General features: G+C 35.9%; 1 protein-coding gene across 2 annotated transcripts in view; it reads right to left on the reverse strand.

Annotated features, from left to right (window-relative positions):
• The window catches only part of CSMD1 (CUB and Sushi multiple domains 1), a 1116955-nt gene that overhangs the window by 74265 nt on the left and 1022481 nt on the right, over positions 1–20209 (reverse strand). For both annotated transcript variants that reach the window (XM_048295968.1, XM_048295967.1), the window contains exons 49-50: positions 9260–9448; positions 1035–1220 (exon numbers count right to left, since the gene is read on the reverse strand). In XM_048295968.1, the coding sequence (XP_048151925.1) occupies positions 1035–1220; positions 9260–9448 (375 nt within the window). The remainder of the gene's footprint in view (positions 1–1034; positions 1221–9259; positions 9449–20209) is intronic.

Here is a 20209-nt window from a genome sequence, read left to right on the forward strand (position 1 = left end):
ACAAGTATAAAGTAACTTCTATTTGTCCACTGTGGATATCAAATGAAACAAGGCCTTTAAACTACAGAAAAAAAGCTTCAGGTAATATAAATACTAGGAAAAACTGCAAGGGGGAAAGTAAACTACTGAAAGAGAGTATTCAGGAGGGTCTTCAAGATTAAGGTAAATGACCAGCTGTTAAGGATGCCTAGAAATTCTCTCGAACTAGCTTTCAAAAATATTTTCTAACAATTGTTTGCTGTTAATTAATTCAAATAAATGGAAGTCCTTTCACAATAATGTGTAACTTCACAATTCTTATATTTGCCTCATTTTACTATTTCTTTAAAAATTAGTTGAATTTTACTTGTTTGAAAAATTAAAGTGCTTATCAAATTCAGAATCTGGAAAGAACATACATATGCTGTTGATTAGATCACGATACTAAATTAACTCTCAAAAATTTTACATACAGTATTATAGCTATTAACTTTGCGATTATGTCCTAATCAGGGTTTCAAGTCACGTTGAAGTCAGGATCAGTTTATTGCTTTTATGTAGGACAGAGACAAGCAGTGGCTGCCCAATGCAAATAAGAGGCCATGCCATGTAGTAGATCCGTCTGCACTACATTGGCTTGTTCTGACAGGAGGCAGAAATGAAGACTGAAGGACTCTTATCTAGCTTAATTATTTACACTAATATTTTAAAAAATAATTTTTGCTTTTATTACTTTAGAAGCTATATTAAAAAAGAAATTACAATTGGTGATTTTAACTCACCATGGAGAAGGGCATATTATTCATAATAAGAAAATATACAGGAAATTTAATTATCTAACAATTTTAATTCAGATGTTTTGAAGAAGATAAAGATTTTTTTTTTTAAATTAAACAAATTTATTGGCCTCTTCTACTTTACTACATGATAAATGATGATGCATTCCTGAATGGCCACTTCAGGGCTTATGCATACATAAAACCTAAACATCAGCAGTGAAGATATTCCTGAGAAAGTTCAGGAGAAATATTCTCGAGAAATACATGCCCACTTACATTTGCAAACAGGCGGCCTCCCTTTGTTGCTCCATAATCCATCTTCTTGACACACTGCTGTTGCTTGCTGACTAGATTCCAGCTTGAAGCCCTCATTACATTCATATATCAATCTACTGCCCAAAGTGAATTCATTACCTATAACTGAACCGTTCCCAGGGGAGTCAGGAATGCCACAAGATACAGCTGAAAAGAAAGGAAAGAAAAATATGAAGGATCAGAATTTTATCACATATATCTTTAAAATATTGTCCCACCACTGAAATAAGAAACATAGATTAGTAATTTTGACAATTCCATTTATAACAATTGAAATTAATTTTCCATCATATTTGCAACATTCAGATAAATGTAACAGTATTTAAAATATTGATAAAAACTTAGAAGTGCATCTTACATAGACAAACATTTTATAAATATTTACTTAGTTTAATACAATCACTGCAGAGAGAGAATTTTAAACACAGGTTAAGGGCAACGTTTTATTTGCTAGAGAAAAAAATCAAGTAAATGTCCAAAGTGATTTGGTCCAAGAAGCAATGAACTGAAAAACTCTTAATTGCTTTCTAGTAGACTGTTCTATTCTCTCCTGCACTACTTCATCGTAGTTTGTTCATATACTTCATGTTTCTTTGTTCTATGCATTTAAAACAATGCTATTAAAGATTTAACATTTTTTGTCTGATGAGAAAAGCAACCAAATATATGACTAGACACAGCAGAGTTCCACTTAAGGACATTATTCAGATATTTTAACCCTTATTTACATATTTGACTTATTTGTTTCAGAATGTTAAATATTATGTGAATCTAGGTTTATCAATTTTCCACATCATTTAGGGAATTATTAACTGAATTATTTTCACTTTTTTTTTCTCCTTCTGAATTTAACTCCAAATGAAGAGTTTTCCTTTCAAGAGCACAAGGTTTAATTTGCCGTCAAATTATTGAAGTTTGAGTAGCATCTAGGGTGGTTTTTTAGGTTTATTTAGTAATTTATTTAACCAGAGCTCCTTTAACAGTATCTCATAATATAAAATTTTAGGGCAGAGTATAATTATAAAAATGTCTATTTCAGTCACTTTAAGGAAAGGTTTCCAAGCCAAGATTGCCTTCTGTCATCTGACTTCTCAGGTCCTTGGCTCTTGATAATAAATTTTTTTTTGCTATTTCTTTTAATGCTATGCTTTATTTTAAAGTAGTTATTTATGTACAGATATTAACTCTAGGTCCTTTAACAAGTTACTAAAGCTGGTAAAGACTTTATTTTTGCTCCACAGCTCCTCTGAAGGGAAAGTCATTATGATCTCGGAAAGAATGTCACTTTCTGCAAAATGGCAACTTGGAGCAGGCTACCTATCAAATTATTACAATGAATCTATTGCATGAGTTCTTATAAGCCAGTATGTGTATGTGTGTACAAGAATCGCAAGCTACTCAGAGTCTGGCATCCAGTTTACTGCTCGTCAGTAAATACACTGAATAAAATTCAGCTTTGAAGCTTTCATTTTTAAATATTTAATAATAAAAAGTGAAGTTTTAAAAATGAAAGTATTTTTCCTTATATGCAGTCAATGGTAAGAAGCAATTCAATATTTTAATATTTTAAAATAAAAATAAATAAATATATTTCTAAAGAAGAAATAACAGCCTTTGTCTAACGTCTGTTTCAGAGGTGAAGATAAGTATTTTTTTTTTAAAATCTAGTTTTTATCACCATTTGCCCAATTCAATGTAAATGATTCATTTCAGAACACATCCTCATGGTACCATAAACACAACTCTCAAATTTGTTTGCAGTGTTTCCAAGTTATCACAGTTGATGCATTTAAATTAAATACAACACGGTACTTTGAATATGATTACAATGAGGAGATATAACCACTATTAAATGATGAATGATTAGTTCATTTCTGTGGAATTTGTCATATTGCTAACAGAAGTGGAACTATAGGAATGTTCCAAAATAAGCTGCTTCCTTTGTAACACAACTTCTTGGCATTTTTTTTATCCTAACCAAAACTGTTCTCCTATGAAAATTGAGTATTTCCCCATCACTGGGTAGGGGCTGAGCCTCCTGCCAGTGGAAGGAGTAGTAGTGGGACAGAAAAGGTAGGGAAGTGATAAGGAAGGGGTTCTGGAGGTCCACTTCTACTGCTCTGAATCGTGTTAGGGAAAGTGGAGAAAGGGAAGGATAATAGCAAGTTCTGCAGCTTCTGGGAGCAGATCTTTATATTAGAAGTCATTCTCCACAAGCTGACCACAGCAGGAGTGGCAGTTTTTCAGGTCTCTGGTACTCAAAACAGCCAGCATAGGTGTATCTGGTTAAATGCTATCAGCCCTAAGCATCAGCTGACTGATCTTGTGTCAGGCAAGCAATACTTGCAAAATGTTTGTCTACATTATGAATTGATGGAAAGTTAAACTCACACTCTAGTATATCATAAAAATGCCAATGCATTTCAAGTCATGGTTACTGTGAAAGGCTTCAGTGTTCCCAGTGTCTTGCACTATGCCTCCACTCGTCCTAACATGCCTTACAGTTCTCTTCTGTCTTGTGACAATGTGTCTGAATGCTTTTGGTTAAGATTTAACTTCTTGAAAATGTTTTCCGGTTTCCTTTCTGATATCGAAACAACAATCTCTTTGTTAAGTGTGCATACATTTAATTGTATAAAACCAAAATTCAAAACTAAGAGTCTATCCACCCATCCCATGTATGTGCCCATCTATGTATACAGGTGGACCTTATTTTATTTCCCTCTAAATACTCCATACATGGATTAACTTCAAATACCTTAGTGGAGCAAGAAGATTTTATTATGCCATTTGAAAACAAGACAAAAATACCAAACCCCAACAAACCAATCCAGGTCTTTTCAGTTCATGGTTGAAGGTAATAATTCTGTCAGCATTGTTCTTCACCTTTAGCAATAACCTTTCCAGAGACTCACTGAAAAATTCAAGACTGAGTAGCTCTTATGTGCACGTTATTTTAAGGAAAAAAAATGTACAATGCCTGGTCACACACAGGTGGGCCTCTCAGTTATGTCAGGTCTGATGCAATGCCAGTATGCTAAAGCACCTCAAAATCTATGCTTACCTGTCACACGTCAGCACTTTCATTCTCAGTGTGTACCTCAGCTCTTACTGTATTCCTTCTTTCCTCAGTTGCTGAATCTTGTACTACTACACTTGTCAGGCTTTTCTCACTGCTGCTTTAGCTACTTATCATAAAAGCAGTTTGGGCATTCTGGCACTGTTCCAGTTAGAGTCTTATGTGTTTATTTTTTGTATGCTTCTCTCCCAGAAACTGGGATTGGAAAGAAATATTCCTGTTGCTACAAATTTATGGAGGCTGCTAAAAGCTTTTAGACAGCAGTGTTCAAACAAAACATAACAGCAAGGACAATTTCACTAAATAGCAAGTACTTTGACTTATTTAAAGTAAAGTAAGCTGAACCAAACTGACTAAAATGGCATATTTTCTTTGGACAGTGGAAACAGTAACACTACTGTGCCCCAACTAAGTATTTTTAAGTTCTCAGCTTCCCACATGATCGTTAAACAATTAAGAATAGTGTGAGAAAATCTTCTGACTTGAGGAACTGTCAGCATGCTTCTTAGGTCAGTGGTTAGATGAGACTGACAGGTTCCAGCTGGGAGATGTGCATTCAGAGTGTTAAAAATATAAGTCAGCCTTAATTGTATCTATTATCTTGCACAGCAGAAAAATATACTTCTTCCAATGCAAGTGGAAAAGCCTTTTACATAGAAACTGAGACATAGTTTTAATTCCTCTTTCATGTTCTAGATGGCATACTTGCATTTTTTTCTTATCAAAACCAGTAAATTTAAGGTTTATGGCAGTCCTTTAAAGTATCTATAGACCTGTATTCCAGTAAGATACTTACATATTTTTTATATTCAAAGCACATAATTTCTTTGCATATAGAAATGAAGCTGGGGAGTGCATTACAGTCAGACATTAGGGATTTTCCAGCATATGAAAATAAACTCAAAGTTAATCCACAAGCATTTATCATTCAGTGACCTGTTTCTGGCATTGAACATAGTGCTGGAAAAAGCATTTAAATACCCCCCAAAAAAAAGTTAGAAACAGAGAAGTTCCTAAAAGTAGGATTCAAAACAAAAACATGCTGAGTGGCTTATGTGCAAGATATCCAGTTGGAAACATCAGAGAGAGCATTGACAATTCTCAGACTTGAATACATATGGAAATAAAAAAGAAAGTGAAAACAGGGCTGGGGGTATTAAAAAAAACCAGACTGTTATGAGCAGTCATATAGTCTATTCTCCTATCACAACTCCACCAATCTTGATCTAATTTGTTCTTGAAAGACCTCCAATAATGAAAATTTCACACTCTCCACAGGCAAACTATTCCAGTATTTCACTAGCCCCTCTGAGAAAAGAATAAAAAAATAAAGAAAAACCTAACTTAGGATCCTGTTAAAGTAAGGTCAGCTGTAATTCCTCTATCTAGAAAGAACACAGATTCATTATTTCATTCATCTCTGGAACTACTTTTAGCTTATTAAAAGATTGTTACCAGGTTTCCCCTTAAATTTCTGGGCTTTTTTAGTCTAGCATAATATATTTATTGTTTTATATTCTGAAATATGGTCACTGATCTATAAGAAGTAGCTGGAATTTGGTATTTTTAATCTGCTACTTACCTCACATTTTTAAGACTGTGCGCTAAGGAGGGACATTTGTGCATAGCAACGTTTACCAAAAAGGCAAAAGGTCCAAGTTTAATTCCATGCCCAAAACCACAGAACACCTAATTTTATGAGGAAGTAGTTTGGTGGCCTCAGAGTCATAGGTCTTGTGCAAACTGTAAATGGGTATTTTCAAGCCCAGTCTCCCAGTGTAGACATGGAATACAGTCATGGTCCTGTAATAATCTTTTTTTCAGTACAGCAAAACGTACAAAGGTCTCTAGCTCCACAATGTACATTTATGCACTTCAAGCACAGAGGTATCCATAATGGCAGTACCCAGAATCAGGATTTTAAGAAGGAACTGTTGGCATCAGATATATTTTTGTCATTACTGTGTCACAGATATTGAGGCTTTCCAAGAACTTACAATCCAGATGAGAACTTCCTTAAAGTAGGTACCTCCAGTTTTCTTTTCTAAACCTACTAGGGAGTAATTCAAACAGTGAAAAGCGGCCAAGGGTTTTTCAAGGCTCTTTAAAATTATTTTTAGCTCTTTTAAGAATGAGTGGGATAAATCAGGAAGAACAGAGTCAAAAGCTGAGTCCTGTATAGGAAGAAGAGGTGGGATAAAGAGGGGCATTTGCTCATGCCTGCCAGATGAACACGGCCACTCTGTTGCACTCTTTCTGGTACCATGTCTCAGCCTCCAGACTCCTGCAACCCAGCACTGTTGAGCCATATTGAACCTGACAACTTGCTTTCAGTTTTTCATTCCAACTGCTCTTCTTGCCAAGCTTTTCTTATATTTTCTCTTATCATCTCTTAATCCCCAGCCTCAGTCTTCTCTTCCTTTTCTACCCCAGCACAGCAATCTACACCTAGGATAATCAGTGGCAAAGATGACATATGTCATTGTCAGTGTTGTTACTGGGGCCTTACTATTTCCTCTCAGCAGCTTTCTGTTATTATATAATTGTTAATTTCTCTCCATATCTATTTTGAATGCAATATGACTCATGTTTCTCTTTTCACTTCACAAATGAAATAAAAGCAATAACAGTAAGTTCTAATTTCCTAGATAGGAGTCAAGTTCTTTATACAGCATTCAGGACATTATTACAAGCATTTGCATTTGAGAAGACTGGAATTGAAAATATCTTCTGACCCTATCAGATTAACTCATATTAGATGTGTTCATATTCAAATTAGATGTTGTTGTAATAGATATGCAAAAAATAATTCCTCTTTTTGATAGTATGATCAAACTTGATTTCAAAAATTAATCTGACACAGCCAACTTATTAATTACAAATGTAACCCTGCAGGAGTGGTTTTACAGAAATTTCTGAACTAATCAAAGGCATTTTTATTTAGAAAGATCCTATAACGAAATCCATGAGCTGGACCAAATGTGTAAGTTTAATTAATTTTCAAAGAGAAAGCATACTGAATAAATTTTGAAATATGCTCTCCATTTCACAGTTTTTTGAAAAACATATGCCTCACTCAGACATACAAGTTGGAATAATTGTGCCAGAGTTGTAAAGTTATATATTAAAATGAGGAATCTTACATTTATAAGAAATTTATAGTAAAGATTAAACACCTTATCTTGTAAATATTTTTTCTCCCTATATTTAGAGAAATCTACACACCCGCAGCCACATACATTGGTGAAATTATAAATACAGCTTAAAATTCAAGAAAAAATTATTTGTGAACAAGCTAGATTGCTAAAATATCAAAGCTCCTTCTTGCACATAGTGATGAAATACAGGCAGACACAGTATCTGAAGTGTTTTAGGATTTTCTTCAGTTTGCTTAAGTTCTGTTCAGAATCTATTACTTTCTGAGACTCTTTGACTCCTGGTTATCCACTATCAAGTCCTGGGACGTTATGTCAAGTCCTGCACACATCTGTACATTTTTCCTTCTCCTTTCTGTGAATTCTGTTCTGTCCTTAAAAGTGGGGACTTTCTTCTTAAATTGTGCAAAGAACTTTTTTCTCCATTCACACACCTAATTATGTTTGGACATAATTTTCAAGGTTAGAATGGCAAATTTCAAACACTTTCTCTGCCATTGTGAACACAAAAATGTGAACATAAAATATAAAAACTAGAAATGTAAAAAGCCACACTTAACATTAGACCATTCTAAAAAAAAGAAACTATGAAAAATATCAGACTATTTAAGAAATTTTAAGTGCTGGATCATATTTTCATTATACAGAACTGTGCTATTTGGTTGAATAGTGGAAATAGCAGTAGCAGGCTAATCTCGTCTGGATAGATGAGTGGTAGAAAGATAAGGGATATATTTGCACAGAATTTCTGACAGCTGAGGAATCACGAGATCCTAAATTCCAGAGAGAAGTATAATATAGGGCCTCCTAAAGTTTATGGGCCAAACTCCCCTAGTCTAACAAGTACACACAGAATACTGTCTCTATCCTCACATGCTTAGAGTGATTGAGCTGCAGATTAAAATGCCAAAATTTCAGTACCTTTTGAGAAAAGACACCTGCCAGCTAGCCAGCAAAATAGGTCCCAACAGAAAAGCATCATGCCAAATCTCAGCTGGCCTTTTTTTTTTTTTTTTTGTAATTCACAAAAGAGAACTCCCATCTTATGGTCTTTTTAGAAATATCTGAACCATCACTGATGGAACATCAAGCAAAATATTTTCTTGAAGGAGACATGGAAAACTGATGTTAATGTCTTACAAAGTTAAAAACAAGCAAATGCAAGTGTTAATCAAATCATGTTCTTAAATACGAGTGCTATCATAATTTCATTCTGTATCTAGCAGACTAGAAGCAGACACAAGTTACAATAGGCCATATATGATATGGATAGAATTTGCAGCCTTATTCCTCTTCCCCAGGTCCCTGATATTATCACAGAATCATAGAATAGCTTGGGTTGGAAGGGACATTAAAGACCATCTGGTTCCAAACCCCTGTCATGGGCAGGGATACCTTTCACTAGACCAGGTTGCTCAGAGCCCCATCCAACCTGGCCTTGAACACTTCCAGGGATGGGGCATATACGTTTGACAAACAGTAACTACTCTTACCAAGAGCAGCAAGCTAAAATAGACCCTGTTTCAGCTTCAGGATATTCAAAAAGAAAAAAAAGAGAGGGAGAGAAAAGAAGTTACAGATTATGTCTTTAAAGCACTGGTTATGAAGTGATTTTCTAAAATAATAAAGTAATTCCTTATAACTACTGAATTTTACAAAATGTTCTGTAATACAATATAATGACCTGTGGTCTGTTTATAGGTATGTACATTACTAAAGAAAAAGTATTGAAAACATATTTTTCATTTGGCCTGTATTTGACTGCATGAATAGTTCTTAATACTTCAATTCTTCACACATGAAATACACAAGTCAATAGGTGTTTGGATCAGGTCATGATGTCAGTGTCTCTCTTGGCATACAGAACTATTGACAATGTTGTATCTCTGTTTTGTGAAATAGCCTTGCAATGAAATTATAGAAGCCTACTCAAGAAGAAAGCAGTACCTTACCGTGGCAGATTGGCACAGGAGAATCCCACTGGTACATGCCATTTTGATGGCGCCTGCACGTCGCATTGTTGTGACCAATCATTCTATACCCAGGTTTGCAATAATAGCGAACTTTGCTTCCAGCAGGACCACCTGTTTTATTTATAATTCCACCATTCCTCAAGGTAGGGTTTAAACTGCAATAAGGAGCTAAACATCAAAAAAATTGACATTATTAAAAACAAATCAAATGCCCTTAATGTACAAAATTAAGATTATTTATTATATGAGAAAAATTTGAATACCACTAAAATTAATACTGAAACCTTTACAGTACTTTTGGAATCCTCAATGAAGATTCAGACTACTTATAAAGAAACAAGTTCAAACCCAAAATTTATAATCACAAACCAGTTTATATTACTGCATATAAGGAAGCTACAATCATGAAGCATATTGAATGTTCAGTAAGTTCGCTCACACTTAGTAAAGTCTACTTCAAATCTGATAACTTTATAGATACAAAGTTATTCTTTGAGCTACACACTATGCAAAACCAATTATGCAGCTTTATTAAAAAATTCAGTGCACTTAGACATCTAAGTCAAAGTTTAAACATTTTGTCAAATACGTTAAAAATTTATAAGGCAAATTACAGTACACTGATTCTTCAGATGTATTTTTTCAGATTGAAATGAGGCTTTTTTTTGTACATGTTCTCACAAAGATATTACTTGGCAATTATATTATTTTTTATGAAAATAATGTAACTTAACTGAGTGTAAATTCTTAAATGTTGAATTTACACTTCATATGAAGTAAGATAGAATGCACCTGTTTCAGTTTTGAAATGAAAGTAAACCTTGATAAACTTTAATCACTACTCTACTAATATTTTCTGCAGAGAGGTTTTCATGACTAGTATGGTACTCGAGGACCTGTGACATATAAATGGAAATTATTAGATATGTGCTGAGTAAGTAAAAAAGGTACAATTTTTTTTTTGTGTCAAAAGTGAGTAATGAAAACCATCTTTTAAAATAAGGTTGCAGGATCTGTCTGTAAGGATGGAATATGGGTACTTGATCTAGACTCAGATCAAGCAGTAGTACAGTATAGTTTGACACACTATATGCAGAGTATAACATAAATCTGTTTGTAGAATGCAAACATTTATCCCTGGATAAAAGCAATATGATTAATTACCTGGACTCCACACTGAAGCACAAGTCACTACGTACTGAAGCAGGTATGCACCATGTCAAGCTTACTGACATTATCTTTTCAGAAGCAGCATGGCAGGACCATGGCTTGCTGAAAATAAACCTGACTGAACATCCACTGCTGAAATGAGCCTATGAACATTCTTCACAGGGAAGACCGTGTTGAGCTCCAATGAGAACTAAATGTCAATACCAAAGACACTGAGACTGCAACTACTGTTAGAATACTCCCTCCATCATACTGAAGTGTATCTTAGGTATACCGTGATGTTCATTTTATCTTCTGTAGACAATTATCCAGTAGAAGTCATTTTGTTTTGTTTTCACAAGCGCATATAGATTTTGGTATACAGCTTTCAATATCTAGCTCTATTTTTTAATTTTTATTTTTAATGTGTATTTTGTCACCTTAAGGCGCACCTGTGGTATCAATTACCACCTAAAGAATAATGTTTTTGTTCATTGACAGAGGTCATAGAGTTGATAATATTCCTAACTGAAATGTTTCCTTTAAATGTCTAGATTTAGATGGAGTATATCAAAGTCAATATTTCTAAGCAATAACACCCAACATAAGCAGTAAAGCTAAGTCCAACATTAAAGATGCTGAAAAATGTTGTCATCTGTTGGAATTGTATTATATAGTTCTCAATTAAGCAACATTATTTCTACTTGAAATGTTATTTCTATACATTCTTTCACTTGGAGATTATTTGAAAAAAAACCCCACTAAATCATAAAGGAAAAAAATAAAACCAGAATGAAAATTAATAAGCCAAGATGGTCCAGTAAAAGAATTGTTTGGGGCCATGCTGTGTCCTTTATAAGCATGGTGACACTCACTTGCATGCCTAATTAAATTACATTACTTATCAAATTACTGTTTAAAAGGGGACTTGACATTTAAAGAAACACAATAAACATGGCTTTAATTTTCCTTTTGACATATTGAAGAATAAGTAATATTGTTATTGCAAAACAAGCAGATTAAGATCTCTAAAATCAGCTCCAGTAAGTGCTATTTAATTTTAAATATCCTAGATCTTAAGAATAGCAGGTGAGCCATAAACAAAATATTCAATTCAGACAAAATTCCAAATTTATTACATCAGTACTGCAATTCTAGACAGAAAATATTTGTCTGTAGCCCACTAATACTGTATACCAATTCTAACCATACTGTTTTTCTGTATAGTACCTTTCATGTCTTCTTTTTTCTATCTCCTCCTATAATCATTTAATCTGAACTAGTAATTCTTTTATTAAACTGCTAACATTCAGTTATTCTAACAGTAAATTCTTGGCTAGACATAAAAGCATAGGGTTTTTTACTCATAACAAGATTTTTAGCATAAAAGGTTAAACTTTGTGTTCTAGTTGCCAGGGTATTTATTACCATGTTTTAGCTGTGGCTAATTACAACAATAAATATATATGAACACCCAGAGAGAATAGCTTTAAAATGGCATGAAATATGGAACAGTCAGGCTGCTGAATTACACAGAATGATGTTGAAATACTGAAAATTTCCTTGGGATCCTGTTCCGGTTTGGCCAAATTTAGAAATATATATATATCCTCTGAGAGAAGGCACAACCACCCCTCCCCCCACCAGGTTCGGGAAAAAAAAATAAATTTTCCTCGAAGGAAAGTGAAGAAGATAAAACTATTTATTTAACAAACACACGGGAATGGAAAATAATGTTAAATGGTAAAATCTTTCGCTGTAGAGGAAAAACCTGGGAAAGTGTTCGAGTCCTCCCTTTGGTCTCCTCGGAGCTGGGGCTTGGCCCAGGGCCAGGCCCTCTGTGCCCGGTGGAAAGTCCTCCTGATGTGCTCTGATGTTACAGCAATCAGGCAGTCCAGTAGAAAAGGGAGAAAATCCGAAATTCCAGAGAAGGAAAAGTTCAACTCTCAGCCTCTCTCCAGAGAACAAGAAACTGGAAAAAACTGGCCAAAAGCTGACTGGAAAAACTGCAAGCCGGGTGCTTCCTCACTCCCCCTGCCCCAGCTGGGAAAAAGAACCTGCTATCTTTATGTGACCTTGAACAAGTTTCAAACTGCTTTGAGAAAGTTTTGCTCAGTTTTTTCTTCCCCCTCTCAGGCTCAGTTCAGAGGCATAGAAAGGCCAATAATTAATTTCTGGGCATAGGCAGCGATATGGGATACACATCATAAGGTCACCCCAAGACAGATCCAAAGGGGAAATTTATCAGTCATAATTGTTGCTTATGTTGTAACAATTAATAATGTCTTGAGCCCAAAGTCCAGTGAATCAAGTGGTGTTCGGGAAAAAGTAAAGCAAAAAAAATCTTTTGAACTAAGAAACTGGTAGAAGAAAACAAGGAGGGAGACAAAACAGCAATATGACTCAGAATTTACTCCAACAACCCTTTAAAAATACTTAATTTCTAAAGTTTATTGTTGCAGATCTTCTACAGAAGACTATATCCTCCTTTCCCAGACACCTTGATGACTCCTGTATAGTTGCTGCTTTCAATCATCTCTTCAACCTACTGTTACTAATGCTTACTTTTCCTGACAATCCAAGATGAGTGAGTGGCAGCAGCTGCATGGACCTGGAGGAAATAGGCAAGAGGAGATCTGGGAACTGAGATGTCTTGGTAAAGCTTTGTGGGCATCTGCCATTGTGAAAGTTAAAGGCAGATGTTTAAGTGTGAATATAAAATGATAGGATGTGTTTGACAGGATAGAGAGGTTATAACTGGAGAAAAAAGAGAAAGAATATTTGACACAAAGGTGCTGATTTAAGAGCCGTGAAGAAGAACAGCCATGACAGATTGTGCAAAGAGATAAGAAATAGTAAGGGAGGCATTGGAGGCCAGGAGAAAGGGGTGAAAATGACAGAAAGAGAAGGATTTGGTTAGCTGTTTGAAGTGGCACCAAAAGGATTGATGCATCAGAGACTGAGATTGTGTTCAGAGTAAAATATGATTCGGGGAAAGAAACTAGAAAGAAAAAATCATAAAATCAAATGAAATTGACTAGTGGGAGACAAAGAGAAGATCAGGGACAGAAGAAAGGAAGGAGCAGGATAACAAATTAGGGGAGTCATTGTAAAGAGGAAGCAAGGGAAATTAAGATGGTAAGCTAGATGGGAAAGAAAATAGATAAAAGCTGGTTAAAGAAAAATCTTATGTTTTCCACTAAAAGTAGACTGTGATTTGTAGAGAGGGGTGGATAAAGGGTGACAGAAAGAAGGTTTGGGGAACACAGCTAGACTGTCTTAGCAAAGGTACTTTGACCAGAATGAGTATAAGGTTTGGGACAAAAAAGTATGGTGAATGGGACTACATGAAGTGAGGTGGATTCCTTGAAGTACAATGAACAGTTCACCAGATAGCAGTACAGAAAAGATTCCACATATCAGAAAGAGGCTGTGCTCCCAGAGTACCAAACTTTACAGTTTCATGACTGTTAATAGTGTCTCTGAAACCTGTAACATGCATTTTGTGATGCAAACCATATATGTTTGGATAACTTATGTTTAAAACAGTTATTTAACATAGATCAGAACCATCTTCCACTCTTACAGAAATGTTTATTAATGACATTTTAAAGTAGTGGCAGTAGTCTAGTAGTAAGTCAGAAGCCAACAACGAGGTTACAGGCAAGCACTGCCTATAATCCACATCCATGTAAAGGTCCTACTAAAACTACAGTATTTTGTGCTGCCAAGGCTGCATAATATGTATAGAAAAGGGTGATACTCAAAAAAATGTATCTAAAGCTATAGATAGCATGAAATGAAGAAAAGCATTTTAAGCAGACTATCTAAAAATTCTGAAAATTTTTTATTTTACAACTCTGAAAGTACACATGTTGATACAGTAAAGGAATAGTGGTAAATTCAGATACAATTCCTTTCTTAATCTATAGTGTAGTAATTTTTAATTTGTTCTTTAAACTGAACTCCCTTCAGAGCCCAGGATAAAGCACACACAACTTCTAGGATCAGGAACTGACATATGAACATATGAACACAAAGCAATAAATAAATGTCTGAAGACCTGAAGTGTAAGCAAATACTTGAAGAATGCCAGACTGAAAACTGCAGCCACTGTCAACTGAAAATTTTGAGCTTAAGCAGAAATCCATACCATGAACTCATAAAATACTGCAGCCTTGTGTCAAGGACCACTGTGATAAAATGCTGGTCTTTTCCCAGCCAGTTTCTGAAAGGGGACTCTGTCCTGGAATCTCATGAGGCTTAGCTGAAATAGGTGTAATGACACAGGAGTGCTGTCATCTAGGAATGACAATGTTTTACCACAGAATGTGATAAACTTTTATGACCTTTCCAGTGACTGAAGTAACTTTACTGTCATATATTTAATTTACTTTTCCAAACGACATATCGTCCACATTCTTTCAAGACCACTTAGATAACAGTGTATTTTGCAAGGAAACATACTGAACATTTTCAGCTCACTTATAATCAAAACATTCAGCTCACTTAACATCAGAGCATTTGTAATTTGCAACTGAACGCCAACAAGATAATAGCTTCCAGCTAAATCACATATCAGTAGACAATGGATGTGTGGACAACAACACAGATAAACACTGATCTTGCATTTGCAGGACCACACTCTTCCTTCTAATAAAGCATATTCTCTTAATAGCTGGAACTTTTAAACATTTCTGCTGAGAGGTTTTTTTGCTGTTTGAGACACTCTGTCTCAGGGAAGTTCAATTAAATGACTCCCAGTTAAAAATTAAAATTCTTTTAAACTCAATGTCCAACCCCCCCCAGATATTTTGTGGAACTCAGTCTCTACATTGAATAATAAAAAATTTTATCAAATAATTTATTTTAGCAAAGGACTTGATTTCCCAGAAGTATCTTTGATCAGTAGTCAAAAAACTAATATGAAGAAGATATTTATAACTATTCACAGAAACAGTACTATCTTTGAAATAATAAATAAACGAAAAACGTTCCTTCAAATCCCACAGTGCTTTGTTTAGCTTACATGCTAGATTTTATGTTGAGAGATAAAAAGTCTCAGCTTACTATACTGCTTCCTTATAACTTTCCCTTTTGGATACTTAATTGTCCTCATCACCATATTACTGGGGAATCTTATGTCTTTGTGCTGCTATTGTTTAAATATCCGATGTAGTAGAGAGCTACTGTCATACTCACTTTATAGATAAGAAATTGGACACTGGCTTAAGTGAGTAGGTTAAGGTCACACAAGAAAACTAAATATACCTTTTCTGATTACTAAACAATTTTCTTAATTAATGGACCTTCCATTCCATATGTGGTTTTTCACTTTGCAATGTACAGGATCAAAATGGAGAACAATACTCAACCAAGCAACAAAAAGGGATCAGGCTGTCACTCTTTTTCTTTTGCATTTTATTTTAAATCTAACAAATAAACAACATGAAAAGACAAGACAAACTTGTAAAGGCCTATTCCCTCTTTAGTGATATAATTGTCAATGCCTGCCCCTTCAAAAATTAAATATCTGCTTAAATAACCTGCTATTTATATGACAGCTATTCTTGCTGGTGTTTCAACATTTATAAATCGTCCTGCCTATTTTTCTTGATTCACGGTACTGTATAAACCTCCACTGTGACCTTCCTGCTGTGCAAATCACCACCTAAAAGTTTGTGAATCAGAGAAGAAACAATTATACAGAGTCTGATGAACTTCTTCACATAGTTCCCTTGTCACTTCTAGCCATCTACTGGGAAATGTAAACACAAACGAATCAATATTCTTTTATTGTAAATTGAAATAGAGAGAGAGTAGGAACACTTGTTTAACATGTCCAAAGCTTAAAAATAACAAATGAACAGTGAAGAATTAGGGTTCTTGCAATAACATATCAGGTTAAAAGAGCATGATAAAGGTGTGCTGTATTAATCCTGGCTAGATGCCAGGTACACATCAAAGCCGCTGAATCCCTCCCCTTCTCAGCTGCACAGGGGAGAGAAAATATAACAAAAGGCTTGTGGGCTGCAAAAGGGACAGGGAGAGATCACTCAGCTGTTACTTTCATGGGCAAAACAGACTTGACTTGGGGAAATTAATTTAATTTTTTACCAATCAGATCAGAGTAAGATAATGAGAAATAAAACTAAATTTTGAAAAGTCTCTGCCCCACCTGCCCTCCCCTTCCTCTCTTTTTTTACCAGGTATGCTGGTTTGTCTAGGATACAGTTCATTTTCTTCATAGGCACTAATATGAGGCTGTGTTTTGGATTTCTGATGTAAACAGTGCTGATAATACAGGGATGTTATTGTTGAGCAGGGCTTACACTGAGTCAAGGCCTTTTCTGCTTCTCACACCACCCCACCAGCAAGGAGGCTGGGGGTGCACAGGAATTTGGGAGGGGACACAGATGGGACAGCTGACCCCAACTGACCAAAGACATAGTCCATAAGATATGGTGTCATGCTCAACAATAAAAGCTGTGAGAAGAAGAAGGAAGGACCAAGGTTGCAAGTTATGTTCAAGTCACCGTTAAGACTGGTGGAGCCCTGCAAGATCTCCTGGAAATGGCTGAACTCCTGTCAATGGGAAGTGGTGGATGAATTCCTTGTTTTGATTTGAATGTGTGTGCAGCTTTTGTTTTACCTATTAAATGTTACCTATTTATCTCATCCCACAAGTTCTCACTTTTATTCTTCTGATTCTCTACCCCATCCTGTATCTTGCTGTGGGAGGGGGGTGAGCAAGCAGCTGGGTGGGCCTTAGTGGTGTGTTAGGGTTAAAGAGCAATACAGGGCTCAACTTCACTCCAGATTCCTTGGCACAGGGGAAGGGGAATCACTGCTGCACTCAGTTCATCACATGTTGTTTCTGCTGCTCCTTTCTCATTTGGGGGAGTACTCTTCACACTCTTATCCTGCTCCAGCATGGGTCCCTCCCACAAGAGACAGTCCTCCATGATCTTCTCCAATATGAGTGCTTCTCGCAGACTGTCGTTCTTCAGAATCTTCTCCAGCATGAGTCCCTTCCACAGGCTGCAGTCTTTCAGTAACAGACTGCTCCAGTTCATGTCCCCCATGGAGTCACAAGTTCTGCCAGCAGATTTACTCCAGCTAGGGCTCTTCTTTCTGTGGGACCACAGGTCCTGCCAGGAGCATGGATTTCCCACAGGCTCACAGCCTCTTTCAGGCATCCACCTGCTCTGTCATGGCATCCTCCAGGGGCTGCAGGTGGATATGCTCCACCATGCACCTCGATGGGCTGCAGGGTGACAGCCTGACTCACCATTGTCTTCACTATGGTCTTCACCATGGGCTGCAGGGGAAAATCAGCTTCAGCACCTGGAGACCCTCTTCCCCCTCCATCTTCACTGACCTTGGTTTCTGCAGAGTTGTCACTCATGTATTCTCACTCCTTCTAGCTGCTGCTGAGTATATATATTTTTTTTTAAAGTATGTTATTGCAAAGGCACTACCACCATCCCACTACTACCATGGGTCCATCTTGGAACTGGCTGGACCTGATTCTTTTGGACATGGAGGAAGCTTCTGACAGCTTCTCACAGAAGACATACTTGGATCCCCCCCCGCTACAAAAACCTGGCCACTTTAACCCAAGGCACAAGGTTAAATAGTTCTATTGGCAGGAAATTAAAAATTAGCTAAGTAACCACTTGATTTATTTACTCTTGAATGACTAACCAAAAGTTAAACAAAAGCCTGTAAATGTTATAGTGGCAACGTCAACTTGAAAAGTAGCAAATGAAGTACCCATCTTGTTCCCAAGTCCTCGTGCTTCCAGCAGATATGCCAGGTACTGTAGTGCACTTTATCTCCTTCTACCAATAATTGGGGAAAAAAAATCATCTACCTCTTCTTAGTTATGCTTTTACCCTAGCTTGCATGGATAGAAATGTGCATGTAGGGTTATAAATAATTGAGGGATGCTATGCAGATACTCTGTAGATTAAGAAAGAGACCATTTAATATCTAGGCATTAGTGCAGTTAGGAAATGTATAATTTAGACTAAAATCTATGCTATTGCCTCTATAATATGTCAAAGCCTTTAAAAGAATACCCATCTCCTGTAATGCTACAGCTTTTTTCTACTGAGATTTAGCAAAAAGCCTTATACTACATGATAGCAAACATACTAATAATAAGCAAACAGCTTACACAATTAAGGTTGTATGCTAAAGAAAATACTAAGCATTCCCATAAAAGCTTCTAGCACTTTCTAACAGTGAATAAAATTTGTATCTACAAGTGAAATCTAGCTGTGACAAAACCACATTTTACAAAATTTTCTGCACAGACATAGCTGGAGAAGGGTTATGGGAGGGCAGTAATACATTTCAATAGGTTCTTCATCATGAGGGAGCCTGCTGGCTTAGTCACAGCTGCCACAGTATCAATAGCCTTTTTGGGATCTTGTATTTTTCCTACTTTCATGATGTTGCTCTCCCTCATTAGGATTCAATTCCAATTGTTTATGCTGCTGCTCACTGTTACTCTTCTTTTATGCTGATTATTTCAATTGAATGTCATGTAAAATGGACAGAAGTTTAGAGAAAAAGGGAGGCACTGACTGTTAGTGAAACGGAAAAAGCTAAACTCTTGTTTGTTCCTAAAACGTAGCCATAAGGATTGCATATCTGTTTCCAGTCCTCCAATTTTATTGTTAGTCATAGCTAGTGCCATGATTGAGCCTAGCAATTACAGACCACTTCTTCAGTACTGCAAAACATGTTTTGTGTACATGCAACAGTACAAAATAATTTCCCATTCCTCAAAAATTAGTCTCCTTAATAATTTGATACTTACAAAACAAATTCTTTACCTTAAGTCTACTAATGTAACCCTGATATTACTTCCTCACTTTGAATTAATGACTGAAAGCCCACTCGCTTCACTGCCGCACTTGAGGACTCTGATGCAACAGGTTCTCTTTGTTCCCTCTTGCACACTCTCAATCCATCTATTAAGTCCTGCAATTGCTTTTTTACTATGGAAAAAATCTCCAGTATGCTTGAAAACAACTTTCCCCATCCCTCAGCTTCAGTTTGCCTGTAGTAATCATCCAAAGGTGCAGGTGAAGATAATGCTTTAATTGACTGATTTTTTTCTTGACTTCTCACAGTTTCTGCTTAGTTTTTAAATCCCCTGAACAATAATTATTATGCTCTGAGCTGATCCCTAATCTTATGTTTCAGTAACAAGAGAAACTTTCCAGAAATTAGACAGGCAGTGCATGGATGGTACAGAAAAGGAGTGAGCTTCCCAAAAACTGTCTCCCCAAAGAGCACGACTAAATGGGAGATACCTGGTGCTTTATGAAATGTTCTGCTAAAACATTCTTAGTATTCCTTTCTCTACGTAATTTATACTGACAATTATTAGCCACCAAAATTAACACACACAACCTTTACATTGCTAATCAAGTCCAAACAGAGAAAAAGCAAATGTTAATGACAGCAATTATCACCTTTATCTCTCACACACACTATTCACATCATGTAAATGATCTCTAAGCCAAGCCTTTTAGCAGCAATGTGTCTGTAGATGTATGTGTGGAAACATCATAAACAGGCTGCAAAATGAGTAAGGGTCAATATGTCTACACATAACATATAATCCAGTACTGCAGTATGCTTCTTCTTAATTTTTATTATTAATAAGGGAGATAATTTTGGCACTATTTAGATAGACTACTTATGTATTTTCATGTTACCACCATACCAGATTGATATTCTGGTATGATTGACATACCTTGA

Source organism: Corvus hawaiiensis, chromosome 3 (assembly GCF_020740725.1).
Source record: "Corvus hawaiiensis isolate bCorHaw1 chromosome 3, bCorHaw1.pri.cur, whole genome shotgun sequence".
Lineage (NCBI taxonomy): Eukaryota > Metazoa > Chordata > Aves > Passeriformes > Corvidae > Corvus > Corvus hawaiiensis.